Genomic DNA, 16,978 nt, shown 5'->3' with positions numbered 1-16,978 from the left:
GTCTAATAGGAAAAGATTTTCATACCCTTATAAGGAATACGTCGTACCCCTCTCCATCCAATGTGGAATTTCACATCGAAGATGAGGTCATAATGACTCAAGTGTCAAATAAAGAGTAATTTTGTTCGAAAACTCCAAGAGAAGAGGCTCTATGATATATTTTGCACAAAGGAAGAATCGTTTAAGTAATTAATGGGAAGATCATGAGTTCAATTCTGACTATTTTCATTGGTACGAGATCTTTTGAGGGAACTAAAACCAAAATTAAAAGAACTTAAGTTGAAAGTGGACAATATCAGAGAATCCATAATCAAACGTATATTTTGTACAAACGTATCTGGTGCACTCTCCTAAGCGGCAAAATGAACTTTGGTTGCAAAAGAGAATCAATAATCAAATCACCAACTAAAATTCTCAAGCCGAATGTGGAAGTCCAAATTTGATAGCTATGAAGTTATGAGGGCCTAAGCTCCATGTTAAAGCTAAGATGAGACTGTTCAAGTTTCAAAGCAACAAACAAGGAACTAATAGCCAGACAGTTCAAGAATGTAATTGAGGCTATCCTACCTTAAACAAGAACAAGTCATGAACATAAACCAGGACATACCCATCAAATGTGTCAGATTTGTTCAAATAATTATCAACGAGTTCAATAATATTCCCAAATACAAGCACATTATCCAAGCTAAAGTGTTCATGCTTCACAATTATTATTGTATACATCTAGGAAGAATTTGATTTTTCAATTGTCAGATAAACTTACCAAAATCTTAAGAAGTGCTCTGTCACAGAGAACAAGCCCCTTGCAAGAAACCCAAGTTCATACTGGCAGCAAACAACCATATGACTTGGTTCAAATCTGGTGCACCAAGCACATCAAGATCGACAAACACTTTGTCGTGATGGGCAACTAGATGTTGGATCAAATAAGCTCTAGTTCTGGCCATGTCTTCATGTTTCCAACTCCTTAGGCTGCAATTCATCCATACATTGACCTCTAAAGGCCGCCAACAATTCTGTCACATGATCAGGAAACCTGTGCACGAATTTATCCAAGAAATCCTCATCAGACATCCCCAATATATCAATCAATTGCGGGTGTTTCTTCAATAGCCTCTTCGACTTTACGACCTGAAGAACTCTATACCGAGGGAGCACCCTCCCCTGCATGGCGTGCATCAAACAAGTAGGTTTACGAACAATATCTGATCTACTGACTTCTGCCTCATTCATAAAGAATTCTAGACCACGTTTAAGTTTACCAACGGAGGTTCTTATCAAAACAGGAGCAGAAGTAAACATTCTCATACATTCCTTCTCAGTTATTCCAAAGCTGCAAATCAATTCCACTTTCTTCTTGAAGGTCGCATTCGTTACACTACTGATAGCATGAAGTCCATGAACAAACATTTTAGTATTTGTAGAAAAACCAGTCTCTACAACCATGGAAACAATATCTCTAACTTGAGATTCACGCTTACCAAAAAGTGCAGGTTGCCTCTTCAGTAACATAGAGAGTTGAGAACCAACAATCCCGCAACTTTGTAAGTAATTAATATTGACAAGCAACCTTGTATACGGAAATCGCATAAGCTTATCACAACATCGCTGCATACCTTGCAGGAGATCGCTATTACACTCATCCTTGGGGAAAACACTCTGAAGAATCTCAACACTAGGCATCAATTTCTTCTCCAAACTAACAGTCAAAAGCGTAGAATGCTTGGAAATGAACCTACCCAAATCGGAGCCGACCAAGCCAAGATTCTGGAAGAACTCGATCTTCGGCTTCAGAGTCTTTTCGATGTTGGAAAACGCGATCTGCGGCGCAAGGCGAATCGTCGATTGAATGTGAACTTTGGAGAATCCGAGCTCTGAAAGATATTTGTAAACGGATTGAGGCTTTTCCGTTGATTCAATGCCTCTGCGGCTCCTCATAATCGACACCGCTCTGGCGGGGGAGAGTTCGAAGGTATCAATAAGGTATTGAACGACGATTCCATATGAAGCAGAGGCTTGGCTGTGGGAAGAAGAAGAGAAGAAACAGTACAAGAGCGGATCAATTCGGAGCAAGGAGGAAGGATTATGGCGAGAGGAAATAGAGAACGATGATCTCAGCGCGTACATTTAAGAACACAGAGGCAAACAAAACGAAATTAGGGTTTCAGACGGCGGCGTCTCTGAGCAATTGAAGATGCCTCCGTTCTCTCTGAACTCCTTACGGTCCGCTGCCACCTCCAACTTCAATTTACATTTTGAATTTTCGATTTTTTTTCATAATTTTTTTAGTCATAAATTCAATTTTATATTTAGTTAATTAATTATTTTTTTTATAATAACTCATTAATTACCAAATTAAAATTTTACAAATTTATTACACACTTTTTAAAACTTTAAATAAAAAAATATTGTTATATTTTATGTTTTTCTTTCTTCTTTGTTTTTTTATCCGATGATCAATTAATATATATTAGATTTTTCTTTGTTTTTTTTTTTAATAAATAAAACGCCCACCATTAATTTAGTGACTTTTCATTTATATCAAATTTTCTTGGTTTTTTTTTTTTTTAAATACTATAATAAATTTCAATAATTTTAAAAAGTTATTTTTCAAGTAAAACCTTGAGATCAGAGTTAGACAGCGATATGTAATGGGCCAAAACGAAATATCTGTTATCGGTGAGCTTGGGCTGTTATAAAATGGTATCAGAGTTAGACACGGGGCGATGTGTGAGGGACGCAGGCTCCTAAGAGAGTGAATTGTGAGATCTCTGATTGGAGAGGGAAACAAAACATTTCTTATAAGGGTGTGGAAACCTTTTTTAGTAGACACGTCTTAAACCCGTGAGGTTGACAATGGTACGTAATGGGCTAAAGCAGACAACATTTGTTAGCGGTGAGCTTGGACGGTTTGAAGAAATTAAATACGGATGAAATGTAATAATTTGATTAATTGATATATCAAGAATATATTAAGAATATATAGAAGAGAATAAACAAGTACAAAAGTATTCAATGATGTTTTTCAAACTTATAGTTTGTACGCTTCATTCACAAGACAACCCATTCATTTTTTTATGTAACTTTATTTTTAAAAAATATGTTACAAAATATTATTAAAAAAAACATTGTGTGATGTCTCATATTGGTTGGGGAGGAGAACAAATCACCATTTATAACGGTGTGAAAACCTTCCCCTAGCAGACGTGTTTTAAATCCTTGAAGGGAAGCCCGAAAGGGAAAGCCCAAAAAGGACAATATCTGCTAGCGGTGGATCTGGATTGTTACAAATGGTATCAAAGCTAGACACGAGGCGGTGTGCCAGTAAGGACACTGGGCCCTAAAGATGGGTGGATTTGGGGGTGGTCTCACATCGATTGGAGGAAGGAAAGAGTGCCAGCGAGGACGTTGGGCCCCGAAGAGAGGTGGATTGTGTGTTCTACATTGGTTGGGGAGGAGAACAAATCACCATTTCCCTAGTAGACGCCTTTTAAAGCCGAAAGGGAAAGCCCAAAGAGGACAATATCTGCTAGCGGTGGATCTGGGTCGTTACACATTAGTTTACCCATTTAAATACATTTTTATATTTATAAACAAAAATTAAAATTTTAATACAAGATCTCGAGATTTGAATATTTATCGTTAATTAAAAGAGTACGTGTTAATTATCGCTAAGTTATAATTACATATGATATCAGACTCATGCCCTTATCTTAACTTAGTAATATTAATAGACTTCTCAAGTGCCGAATAAAAAAGTTATGAGCCTCAAATATAATAGTCCAAGTACACCGCTAGCATATATTGTCCACATTGGCCAATTACGTATCACTGTCGACTTCACAACTTTAAAACGCGTTTGAGTTCAATACCGACTATCTTCATTGGTACGAGATCTGTTGAGGAAACTAAAACCAAAATGATAAGAACTTATGCTGAAAGTAGATAATATCATTATCAAAACCCGTGATTCCTAACATTTTTAATTTTTTTTATAATTAAAAAAAAAAAAAAAAAAAAAAAAAAAAAAAAAAAAAAAAAAAAAAGCACATGCAATTGGGTGAGTGTGGGGAGTTCTTTAATTTGTATCCTCCTTTTTTGGACCGTACAAAGGCGATTATACGATGCCATTTCCATTTCCACTCCAATTTATATAATAATTACTGAACCAAAAGGCTTTCCAAAATATCCCATTGTCTCCCAAAGTACACAATTAACACGTACACTCTTTTTTTAATACCCATTAATTTTTTTTAATCTATTTTTAAAATAAATAAATAACGAGTCTGTTCTACGTATTTAGTTCAATAGAATGAATAAGCTCGAGTAATTAAAATGGTAAAGAGACAGATCAAGGAGAACAAACAAAATTTGTTGAATAGTTAAAAGGTCTCGCTCAACCAAGGACCACTCATCCTAGTTCTAGGATCCTCGTTTCCTAGTCTTTAGCTTTCGAGATGTTTACTTTATGTACTAAGAAAATAAGAAAAATATTAAATTTATTAAATTCATGAACCCTTGAAGATATGATAGTGGAATTTTCAGTGTCTTACTAATATTTTTAAAATGTTAAAAGATTAAATAGATATCATTATTCAAGTTTACGAAATTAATCCATAATAAAAAAATTATTATCAACTATATTTTCAATATAAGGATTTTATATAAACTAAACAATTAACAATAAATATTAAATTTAAGACGGGATAAAAACAAATTTAAAAATTTTGGGAGTATAAAAATTAAAATGGATCGAACACAAGGTATCAAATTTTAAATTTAACCCACGATGTTAGTTTATCGTTGATTATTTACGCAAAGATCTGGTTGGTATTGTTGTTTTAGTGATTGAGCTATGTTCATATTGATATATATATATATATATATACTATAAAGAGTGAATTAAAGAAACATATATAGGTTCCTTATAATTACCAAGATTCCACCTCTTGGAAGACCATTCTTTGAAATTATTCTAATCACCAATTATTTTATTTTATTTTATTTTATTTTATTTTATTTATTTATTTATTTATTTATTTATTTATTTATTTATTTATCTCTCTTTCCCTTTTTCTGTCAAAATCAAACCGTCTTTCCTCTTAATTTAATTTCTCCTACGTTTCCCCCTTCGCCTTTAAAATCCCCTCCGCAGACCCACTTTTCTCCACCACCAATTTCCACCGGAATCCTCCCCAACCCCGCTCCGCCTTCATTTTCCGGCCAAACCCATCCGCGATGCACAAGCGAAACCTCACAACCACCGTCAGCCCCGTCGGCAGCCCAACCTCCGACAGCTCCACTAAAGAACAGGACAGGTTTCTTCCGATCGCAAACGTGAGCCGAATCATGAAAAAATCCCTTCCTGCCAACGCCAAAATCTCAAAAGAAGCTAAAGAGACCGTCCAGGAATGCGTGTCGGAGTTCATCAGCTTCATCACCGGCGAGGCCTCCGATAAGTGTCAAAGGGAAAAACGGAAGACGATCAACGGCGATGATTTGCTGTGGGCTATGACCACTTTGGGATTCGAAAATTACGTCGGCCCTTTGAAGATTTATCTCAACAAATACAGAGAAACAGAGGAGGAGAAACATTCTTTAGCCAGACAGGACGATCCCTCCCCGTCACCGACGAAATCCGCCGCCGCCGCCGCCGTGGAACAGATAATCGGTGGGAAATCGGCCAATTCGGTGATGGATTTTCAGAATTTAAATTCTGGGTTTTATTCACTGGGGAATCATAAGAGTTTGAATATAATCGATGGCGTTGGATTTGGGGAAAGTTTGAGGGGTAAATATGAGTGGAGTCCCTGAAAATGGAGCTCCAGCTATGGCGGCTCACATGAACAACAGCTAAAAAAGAAAGTAAATTAAGGGAATTAATCAAATTTTCTGATTGCAATTAAGGAGAAATTATCATAGTCTAAAACATATTACAAATTTATCAGAGATAGAAATATTATAATTTTAGGGTTTTTTTTTTTTTTTGGTAATAAAAGTGATGGGAATCTAGAATTAATACTTTAATATATTATACTTTTTGACTTAATTATAATCACATTTAAATTCTTGGTCTCCAGGTACTTGAGAGTGCTTTTTATTTTAATTTTTTTTGTTATGATTGATGGGGAATATCGTGGTTTGACCACTTTCCCATTTTGAAAATATTCTCTAATCTCATCTCTTTATAATTATTATTTAACTAATTAAAATATAGAGGTTCTTACCTCGTTTTAGGGGTGCTTATAGACCTGATAACCTAAACAACTCAGACTATCCGACCCAAACTATAGAGATTAGGATGGGTGCTCATAGACCTGATAACCTAAACTCAGACTATCCGACCCGATCCAAACTATAAAGATTAGGATGGGTGCACATAGACCTGATAACCTAAACAACTCAGACTATCCGACCAAAACTATAAAGATTAGGATGAGCGAGATTTTTCTCTTTTCAATTTTGACTGGGTTGAACTTTTGAAAAATAAAAAATTCAGTTCAATCCCAAGTTACATCTAACTACCTTACTTCTGAAAAGATTAAAAAATTTAATGTTTGTAACCGATATACATGTTATTTATAAACATTTGATATTTAAACGTTATGAAATTTCAATTATTATAAAATATACGGTAGATAAATAGATTTTTTTTTTTAAATTAAAAAAAAATACAGAGGGTTGGGTTGAATTGAGCTAAGATACTCAAAATTTAAGAGCGGTCTAAAAGATGTTTCCAACCCGACCCATATAGATCATTGCCCCATTTACTTCAGTAAGCAAACCAGGATTGACTTGGTGTATTTTAAGTCAAAACAAACAGACATTACAGGAAGGACGCTGAATTGGTTACGAGATTATAATTACCACGCAGAAGAATCACTATTTTATAACCCTCTAATGGTGTGAATGGATAGTTTATCTACTAAGTTATGTTCGAATTGCCAAAAACAGTTAAATTAGCAATGAAGTTACTTTTCGTTCTAATTACCGAGTCCTACGTTGAACAATAGCAATGAAGTTCATCTACTCAATATATTATCAGAAGAATGAACTATTTGACAAATGGAAATAATATATATATTTATATATCCTCCAAAAACTGTCAAACGTGTATTGGCATTTGCCCATGGCAGTGAACATCAACAGAATTTGTTCCCGGAGGGGGAAGAACTCAAACTATGGTTACACAAAAAATGATGTGATGGAATAATTAGCAAGATTACACCAAGATATTCCTACTGGGAGTAAGTGAGGTTCTAAGCCCTTCTCTTTGCTAACGGAAAGAAGAAATGTAGAATGGAGAATGAAAGCATGATCCTAAATAGTACAACAGTCAGTCTAATATCTAAAGATTTTGGTGGCTACTACTACTGTTCTAGGTCCTGTTAGATCAATGAAACAAGTCGAAACGTCATCCGAGTCACCAGTTTGGCATCATATAAGAAGAAAGAGTACCTTCAAATATTGGGCAAAATCTGGACCCCAAAGGAGCTTTGTATCGATTTTCTATCTCGTGCCAGATATGGTATCAGATCACAGGACTTCATGAGCCTTTCCATAATACCTATTTATAAATGGAGCCTGGAAAGCCAAGAAAACAAAATATTGGAGGGCATTGGAGAAAATGCAGGCAAGATCATGTGAGAAGAAAATTACTGGTTACAGTTTTTAAATCTAAACGTTTACAGATTTCTGGTCCTTGAAAATACTTTGAAGATCGATATATTTATGTTTATTAATATTTTCGAGTGTTCGGGTAACCTAGTTGCAAAACAACTACATACGAAAACTCCTAAGTAGGTGATCGCCATGGCTTTAAGTCTTTCGCTTTCGAGTCATTAATTATTTGCAGACACTTATAGGCCAACCCATGCTTGATTGTAAATGTGTATAATAAGCTCAAATGAGTAGGTGGCCAAGTACTAGGATAACTAGTTAAGAGGTACCGAATTCATAGCTATAGCCTATCTTATTCTTTAGATTTAGAATTCTAACCAAGGAGAAGACGAAGACAGAGTGGAAGAAGGGTGAGTCGCGAAGGAGCAAAGCAAAAAGTGGTTTTGAACTTCCAACTCTTCCTGTCTCAAAGAATTTATAGCTGTGAGAGTCAACCCTATACAAAATAGTGGTCGAACCCCCTTTCTTTAATAAGTAGGAAGTTTTCATAAACATGTTGAAGGGCTCCCGTCTTCGACGGATCACCTTTCCAAGACTGAAAAAAGAGAACATCCGGGCAAGGGAAAGGACTGGTTCAATCAAACCTGCTGAGTATTGGAAACAAGATGCATGAGCTAGGGAGAGTATTTAGAGAATGTCAGCTGAAAAGGAGTAGGCTTTTGGTCCTCTTCCATCAGTTTGGCTTGGGAAGAGATGGGAAGCTCTCTAATCTTCCTATAGGCCATATAGTTCGTAGTTCGTACCCCTTGTTGATAAATAAGAACGATGTTTATCAAAAAAATACAGTTCAAGATCAAACATTTTTCGCTCGTCATCGGCCAAGAGGATTAAACCAGAGTTAACATACCTTAACGTTGGATATATCGGGCGTATCAGGTGTTTGTACAGGGTAAAACTTATAAAATTTCATCTTCTCAAACGCTTCCTTAGTTTCTTTGCTCATTTCCTCAATGGCTTTTTTCCGTGCTTCCCTAGCCTGAAAGAACATCGAATAAGATCTGTTCGCAATGGTTACTTTTTACCAAGAAAATCATCATAATATGAGTAAAAATGTTTACCAATCTATTAGCTTTCTTGGCCTCTCTAACTTTCTCCTTCACAAAATCCTAAACAATTGAGAGAACCCTCATCAGGTAAGCCTTTTGTAAAGATGAATAACAGTAACATGTCTACAACACTTGACAAACTATTACCTTGAAGGCATCCTTTTGACTTTCCGGTAATTCTTCCTCCTCAATCAACCTATCCGTGAATTCCTGAAGATACGTGAAAACAGAGCATAAAGATAAAACTCTTAGGGAAAAATTTTCCTTAAAAAAGAAAATTTTCTTTACCTCGAGTTCATCTAATTCCCAATCAAACTCACAGAAAACCTGCAGATAACCAAAAATTGAAACGTACATTTAGATTTGCAGTTCCCCTGCATGATCATCCTAATCCAAATTGGCATCAAAATCCGAAAATGTGACATAAATTTCAGATTGTGAATAAGAATGCTCAATTAGTTTCTTCCCCACACACTATGCATTCATGAGCCTTGGAACAGTGAGAATTAAAAGCTTACTGGCTTTGGGTCGATTGGGAAGATAATTGGAACCTCAGTGCTTTGTTCAACTTCATCTTCCTTAAAGGGATGGTAGAAATCTGCCAGAAAAATGACAGTATGAGATATGACAAACATGTATAGACTTCATTGATAACCATTAGTTGGATGATCTAGATGTCAATAAAAATCAACAAAATTGAAAATTTGTGTGAGGAAACTTGTAACGGCCCAAGCCCACCGTTAGCAAATATTGTCCTCTTTGAGCTTTCTCTTTCGAACTTCCCCTCAAGGCTTTAAAACGCGTCTACTAGGGAAGGTTTCCACACCCTTATCAAGGGTGTTTTGTTCTCCTCCCCGACCAATGTGGAACTTTCACAAACTACAGCTAAAGATCTGTTTTCCTCTCAAGAGGATAGTTCATCCAATAAATTATCAATCATAAACTTAACTACCATATTGTTCGAAGAACTTACAGGGTAAGCAATACTCAAATTTCTTGACACGATCTATTTTCAAATGCTTCAAACCAGCTCTGCAGAAACGATCAATCCGTTTATGAATAAGAACAATCAAAGGGTAGCAATAAAAAAATTTATTGAAATTGTGAGTGAATACCAAATGGATGTGGAAAGTCATTCATGTTTGTACCTTCTCTGAGTGCAACTGAGGATGAATATTTGAGATTTCAACTTATCAACTTGACTACCTCTGAAGAAGAATTAAATTGAATGGTCAATTATAAAACTTGAGTTACAATCTAAAGGATGCTAAGAAGAAGAAAAATCACAAATTAGTACCTTTGGTCCAAGGGAATATAAGGAACCCAGTCCATTTTCATCTGTTTCATGGGAACTATCTCTTCAGCCTCTCTTTGAACAGAGTTGATGCCAATTTTATCAGAAGGTGGGAAAGGAGATGCAACCTGTAGAACCATAAAACCCAAAAGCCGTAGGAATTAAATCCCATGCTAATTCGGTGGACGTTAACAAATAAGAAAGGTACTAACTAGTCGATAACTTCTTTCAATCAGGTATTAGTTATACGGTGGTCGGTCAATTAACATGGCTACTAATAGAAACTATAGCTTGATACAACAGAATGCAAAAACAAAAATTAATAGAAATATAATGACTTACAGCCACCACAACAGGTATGCATATAACTTTATTTTCTCCCTTGAAAGGAACCAATTGAGCTGCACAAATAGGAATTATCATAAGTAGACTACAAAAAAAGGGTAAACTGAAAGAAAACTTGACCTTAATAAGATTTTCTTGTATTGTATATGTAATATAAAATAAGATTCTTAGTTAAGCTACTTACGCTCTGTACAACCAAATAGGTAAACCTTCTCGCCATACAACTTTCCTCCCTCTTCAAATGCATCCTGACAATAATTGCAAATGTTACATCGCCCTTTCAAATAAATTCACGTCCAATATAAAAAAAATTTAAAAAAAACACCAAGATTTTCAAACTCACTTCTAGATTTGAGAAATTCCAGTTGAACTGATAAACGGTATCCAATTGATCCCACTGAAATTAAATAACATGTAAATGTATAAGCAACAGAACAATAAGACTTCAGATAAAAAGAAACAAGCACTTTAGTTTATGCCAGACCTCTGTCCCAACAGGAAATGCTGCTTTCCACAGATCTTCCTGCATTCAATAATTAATATTTGTAAATCAAAATGCCAATTGGCAAACCTCATAAGAGCCCCAATGAAGGAAATGTCAAAATTACCATAAACAAGCTTCATTTACAAGTTCAAGCTAATCAATAACGGAGCAAAATAGATTGCAGCTGGTAATGTCAGCATACTTTCTTACACTAATTTAAGGAACCCAGAAGAACAAATGAAACCAACCACACAACAAAAAAAATTGCCTCTGTATCTAGGCACAGCCCAATGTTCTTCCCTGCTCAATAATCCATGACAGTGGGAATTCAAGACTCAGACAAGAAATGAAAAGAAATCCCACGAGATAACAATCAAAACTAGCGCAAGACTCAAAAGAGACTGAAAATCAGAGACATAACAGCAACAAAACAAAAAAAAAAAAAAATCATGTAGAATGTACATTACCAAGTTGCGCTTGTCCTCAAAGTACTGGGGTTCGGATTCGGGTTTGGGGACCTTTGTCCGCTTGGAGCGAGATGGTTCCACAGGTTTAGGTTCCGCAGGTTTATCCTCTTCCTTCTGTGTTGTCTTCCTCTTAGTACCTTTCCTCATTGTGTTCGGACCTCAACTGCAAAACGAAAGAGAGTGCGAAGAAGAAGGAGAAAAAGGGTTTAAAAGCGAAGGATTCGGATTAGAAATTGCGAATTGTAGAGGGAGAAAGATCGAGAGGATAAGAGAGAGAAAAATTAGGGTTTTGAAATTGGGAATTTTTTTGAGCGTAAGATCAACGCCAATGGTAGTTCCCTTCCAGCTGCAAATAGGCGGGACGTCTACAGCTTCAAATCCAAATTATTTCAAATTTTCTCGATTTATTTATTATTATTATTATTTTTTTTTTTTTAACCGACAGAGTTACACAGTGTCTCTGAACATTTTTTGTCTTAAAATTTATTAAATTAATTATATAAAAAAAAATTAATTTTGTAATTAATTTACTACATATAAAATTAAAAGTTTAATACTTTTAGCCAAATAAATAACGCCAATAAAAGTGCATTAAAATATTGCAAATTATTTTTGTATATTAAATTTTCAATAATTTTATCACTCGTACGCGCCACTTAATTAAGGTTATTTTTAAAACATTATTTTATCAAATTAAAAATAATAAATATTCTCATTTGAATATTTTTTACAACAAAAAAAAAAAAAAAAAAAAAAAAAATCAAAAGTCCTCATTTTATATTTTTCATGTATTTAATTAATAATGTATTGTATATAAATAAAGGGGACTAACTAAAAATAAATAGGCAAAATCTAACGGTTGTTGTTTCTAAGTAAAATAAAAATATATTAAAGAAAATAAAATAAATGAGAAAATATTTCATATTCTTCACTTTTTATATTCTTATCTTTATTAATTAAAGTTATTAAAAGTATTTGAAAATTTCATGCTTACTTTGTAGACTTTTTTTCAAATTTTTTTATTTTTTAATTTTTAATTATTTTAATTATTTTAGTTGTTTTTAGTATCTTTAGTTAGTGATTAGTGGACTTAAAAATAAACAAAGTCGTTACAGTCAAAATATTAATATTATTTTATTCCATGCCCTGACCCATCCAAGTCGGATCCCCACACCCAGCCCAACAGCATATCGGGCCCATTCGAGCCCACACGATTGGAAGGTATTTATAAATAATTTAGCTAAGGTGGGATCTCACACGATCAATGCTCCTGGGCTCGACATCATCGCTGACACACTGCTAACTTTTATTTAATAAATATATTGATTTATTAGGATTTTTTAAATAAATATTATATTAAAAAAATTTATCGGAGGAGAACCTGATCTAAAAATAAAAAAAAATGAAAATTTTAGTGAGAATGAGAAATGAAATAGGTAGCGGGATGGGGACAGAAAAAACTTCTCTATCCCCACCTACCTTGTGGACGTTTCTTAGAAGGCTTTTCCAAAATTTCCGTGAACATCTTTACTTTTATGAAAGAATATATATTAAAACACACGACCAATAATTATGAGTGGCTTAGCTTATATATATATATATATATATGTGATATTATTGTAAATTGAATAATAATAATAATATATATATTTTAATTTATGAATTTCAAGTTGAAATAATTTTGTTTTATTGCGGTAATATTTATTTGCCACTCAGATCTCCCTCAAACGCAATCCCAGCCGTTCAAGAGAATTGGAAGTCAACCGGACTGGTGGTGGCCAAAAGCTTTACGACTCATCCACGTGCATTGAGTAATTTGCTACGTAATTATGAAAATGCCACTGCCCAGCTTTTGTCCTATATGCTGACCGCCTTTTCAATCGCTTAAATTACAAATTTTTAGGAAATATTATTTTGTTTAATATTTTGTATTTTAATAAATACCAGAAATTCGGGAGCCAACACCCGGTTGACACGTGGGACCAAAAATTAAAAAAAATGTGCGGCCAACTTTCTAATAGAGTACTTTCTCAACTAAAATATTTATTTTCTTTTGAATTTTGGAGTTTTTATTATGAGTGTCAGATATTTATTTATTTTTATCTAATAAATTTAGTTTTTATATTTTAAAAATAAATATAACTTTTAAAATTAAATTCATTTAAAACATTTTTAGTTATAAGATATCTTTCTACACTTTTTATTCTCATATATTCTGTTCTCAATTATCTCGAACTATAAAAATAATTAAAATATATTTATTTTTTATTTTAGATAAAAAAATTTAATAATTTTATTTGTAAATAGTCTTAAAACTTGGTGAACTTTTCAAATTTGTTTATCCTTTAAATTTAAAAAAACGTTATTTTAGTATATGAACAAAAACCTCTTCTTTTGCTCGATAATTTAAAAACTTTAGCTTTATTTGATTCATTGTCTCATCACATTCTCTCTCCGCCTCATGTGAAACATATCTCGCATTTCCTTTCCCACAAGACCTAACTAAAAAAAATCTCTACCAACCACATTATGTATTAAAAAAATGCCCATTTTTTCATTTCTCCATTTTGATAGTTATTTTATTTTTATTTTTTCAAAATTAAATTTATAAATACTTCTTTTCATATATATATATTGTACCATTTTTTCTTAATATTTAAAAAATAAAAGTTGGTTTTGAAAAAAGAAAGTTTAGAAACCCATTTTTGCTAAAAAAAAATTAAATATTTCTTAGAAAAAGAAATATAAATTTTAAAACATAAAATAAATAATAAAGTTCCGTCAAATGGGTTGATTTATTTATTTATTTATTTTATAATTTTTTTTTGGACAAACCCTAAATTTATGTTTGGTTGGTTACCAACTGGAGCAATTTAATTTTGCTTATTTATTTATTTTTAATTGTAAAAAATATATTGATTTATATTACATTAATAACTAAAATATCATACCATTTAAATGTCAAATATTTCTCGGTCATAATCCATCGTCTATATTAATTATAATTGATAAATATTGTTAATATTTTAAAAAACAAATTAGAGTTGAGTTTGACCCGACTTAAAAATGGTTGACTCGTTAAAAAATTTAACCCACATTCTGAACAAAAAAAAAAAATTAACCCTAACATTACTTTATGATCTGAATTCAACAATAGAAATGGGTGTGAAATCTATGAAACGACCATAAAATAGCAGATCGACCGCCGTATTTACTTATATTTACAGTTTTAATAATTAAAAAATAGAGGAGGAAAATGGTAAAAAATGCGCAGTAAATTTTGTTCTGTGAGCAGAGTAGGAAAATTGTGGGCCCACATGCCTCCCCACTCTCCTACCTACCCCCTCACTATTCTTTGTCAAATTGAATCTTATTTCAGTTCCATAAAAAATAAAAAATAAAAAATAAAACTCTTAATTTTGAATATCTTAAAATTTTATTTTATTTAAATTAATAAATTTATATAAAGCCCAAAAGTTTCCTGGTTGATAGTTTTTTAATAAAAAATTGTTGATATTAAAAATATTTTAAAACTTTAAAAAGTTCTAAATTTAAAAAAAATAAAAAATATTTTTATGAATTTGATTGTTAATAGCATGGTTTTTTGAGCCAATTATATGTTAATATTAATTTTTATAAATATTTCCAAAATACAAAATTCAAAAATATATATATATATATATATATATATATATATAAATTCTATATATATTCATATTCATGAGTGAACGAAGTCTCAGCCATAGCCTGTTAGTTTCTGCACTTACTGTCTTCACCTTCTTCAGCTCGCCATGGAATCCCAACCTCATGTCGCTCTTGTTTCTAGCCCTGGAATGGGCCATCTCTTCCCCTCCCTCGAGCTCGCCACGCGCCTCTCCATGCGCCACCACCTCTCCGTCACCGTTTTCATCGTCCCTTCCCGCTCCTCCTCCGTCGAAAACAAAGTCATCGCCGCCGCTCAAGCTGCCGGTCTCTTCACTGTCATTGAACTTCCTCCGGCTGACATGTCCGACGTCACTGACTCCACTGTCGTCGGTCGCCTCTGCATCACCATGCGTCGCCACGTCCCGGCTCTCCGCTCTGCCGTCTCCACCCTTACCACTCTCCCCTCCGTCCTCATCGCCGACATCTTCGCCACCGAGTCGTTCGCTGTCGCCGACGAGTTCCACATGGCCAAATACGTCTTCGTCGCCTCTAACGCATGGTTCTTAGCCTTAACCATCTGCGTCCCGGTTCTCGATAAGCAAATCACCGGTCAGTACGTGGACCAGAATGAACCGCTCCCTATCCCTGGATGCGAACCGGTTCGACCCTGCGACGTTATCGACCCGCTCCTGGACCGGACCGAATCACAGTATTTCGAATACGTCAGAATCGGGATGGAGATACCATCGAGCGACGGCGTTTTGGTTAACACGTGGGATGATTTGCAAGGTCGCACGCTTGCATCTTTCAGAGATCGGAATTTGTTGGGCCGTATTATGAAGTCGACGGTTTATTCTATTGGACCGATCGTACGGCAGACCGGTGGGAAGAAAGGCGGTTCGAGTGAGCTGTTCAACTGGCTGAGTAAGCAACCCGGTGAGTCAGTTATATACGTGTCGTTTGGGAGTGGTGGAACGCTGTCGTCTGAGCAAATGACGGAAGTGGCTCACGGATTGGAAATGAGCGGGCAGAGATTCGTTTGGGTGGTACGCGCCCCAAAGGTAATCATTTCTTTAATTTTTAATTTAATTTTTTAATTTAAAAATAAACTAATAATAATCCAACATTTAATTTTACAGGTAAGATCGGACGCGACGTTTTTCACGACCGGCGACGGGAGTGAGGACCAATCAGAGGCGAAGTTTCTGCCAGATGGGTTTTTGGAGCGGACGTCGGAGGTGGGGTTTGTGGTGTCGATGTGGGCGGATCAGACGGCGGTGTTGGGGAGTCCGGCGGTGGGGGGTTTTTTCACGCACGGCGGATGGAACTCAGCGTTGGAAGGGATTACGAACGGAGTTCCAATGGTTGTGTGGCCGTTATACGCGGAGCAGCGGATGAACGCCACCATGCTGGCGGAAGAGGTGCGAGTGGCCGTCCGACCAAATGAGCTGCCGACGAAGGCGGTGATCGGAAGGGAGGAGATTGCAGCGATGGTGAGGAAGATAATGGCGGAGGAGGATGAAGAAGGGAAAGCCATTAGAGCAAAGGCTAAGGAACTTCAACGGAGTGCGGAGAAGTCCACGGCGGAAGGTGGGTCGTCGTTCGAGAACTTCGCTCGAGTGGTGAAGTCATGGCGTGAAGCACGAGTTTGAATTTCACTTTATTCAACTAAATTTGTATTTAGTAATATTAGAATTATATTATAAGATATCCCAATAATTATCACTTTTATTTTAATTATTATTCGATATTAGTTAATATCTTTTTAATTTTGATAATTTATTTAATAGAAAAATAACTAACTAACTGAAATAAGAGCAATAATCAATAAAAATAAAAAATAAAAAATAAAATACCTGTAAAAAGAAGATTAAATAAATATCTAAAATCATCTGACCTCATCTAGTTCCTATTATTATGTTTAATAATTCATTCCATAAATAACTAAAAAGAATTATTATTCTATTATTATTTACGTTTACACGTCATTTCATACCAATAATTGAGTTACAGCCGT

The 16,978-nt window shown here is 34.6% G+C and overlaps 3 protein-coding genes and 1 pseudogene across 3 annotated transcripts; 2 read left to right on the top strand and 2 right to left on the bottom strand.

Annotated features, from left to right (window-relative positions):
* Positions 1-586: 586 nt before the first annotated feature.
* On the bottom strand, positions 587-2,261 carry LOC111810052 (transcription termination factor MTERF8, chloroplastic). The gene has a single exon (XM_023696592.2). It carries the CDS (start codon positions 2,125-2,127, stop codon positions 952-954), a length of 1,176 nt encoding a protein of 391 aa, XP_023552360.2. The 5' UTR covers positions 2,128-2,261; the 3' UTR covers positions 587-951.
* Positions 2,262-5,079: 2,818 nt separating this feature from the next.
* On the top strand, positions 5,080-6,083 carry LOC111809682 (nuclear transcription factor Y subunit B-1 pseudogene; annotated as a pseudogene).
* Positions 6,084-7,074: 991 nt separating this feature from the next.
* On the bottom strand, positions 7,075-11,678 carry LOC111809681 (protein HEAT INTOLERANT 4). Its single transcript, XM_023696062.2, has 14 exons — positions 11,317-11,678; positions 10,850-10,888; positions 10,709-10,762; positions 10,550-10,613; positions 10,363-10,421; positions 10,024-10,148; positions 9,875-9,934; positions 9,700-9,758; positions 9,245-9,324; positions 9,015-9,053; positions 8,874-8,936; positions 8,739-8,786; positions 8,528-8,656; positions 7,075-7,584 (listed from the first exon to the last, which is right to left on the bottom strand). Exons 1-14 carry the CDS (start codon positions 11,461-11,463, stop codon positions 7,537-7,539), a joined length of 1,014 nt encoding a protein of 337 aa, XP_023551830.1. The 5' UTR covers positions 11,464-11,678; the 3' UTR covers positions 7,075-7,536.
* A 3,366-nt stretch (positions 11,679-15,044) lies between these two features.
* LOC111809680 (anthocyanidin 3-O-glucosyltransferase 5) lies at positions 15,045-16,714 on the top strand. The gene is made up of 2 exons (XM_023696061.2): positions 15,045-16,022; positions 16,101-16,714. Exons 1-2 carry the CDS (start codon positions 15,108-15,110, stop codon positions 16,611-16,613), a joined length of 1,428 nt encoding a protein of 475 aa, XP_023551829.2. The 5' UTR covers positions 15,045-15,107; the 3' UTR covers positions 16,614-16,714.
* The last annotated feature ends 264 nt before the right edge of the window (positions 16,715-16,978 follow it).

Source organism: Cucurbita pepo, chromosome 14 (assembly GCF_057944985.1).
Source record: "Cucurbita pepo subsp. pepo isolate OVF chromosome 14, ASM5794498v1, whole genome shotgun sequence".
In the NCBI taxonomy this organism is placed as follows: Eukaryota; Viridiplantae; Streptophyta; class Magnoliopsida; order Cucurbitales; family Cucurbitaceae; genus Cucurbita; species Cucurbita pepo.
Note: the sequence above shows the minus strand (reverse complement) of the source record. Positions and strands in the feature narration are given on the sequence as shown.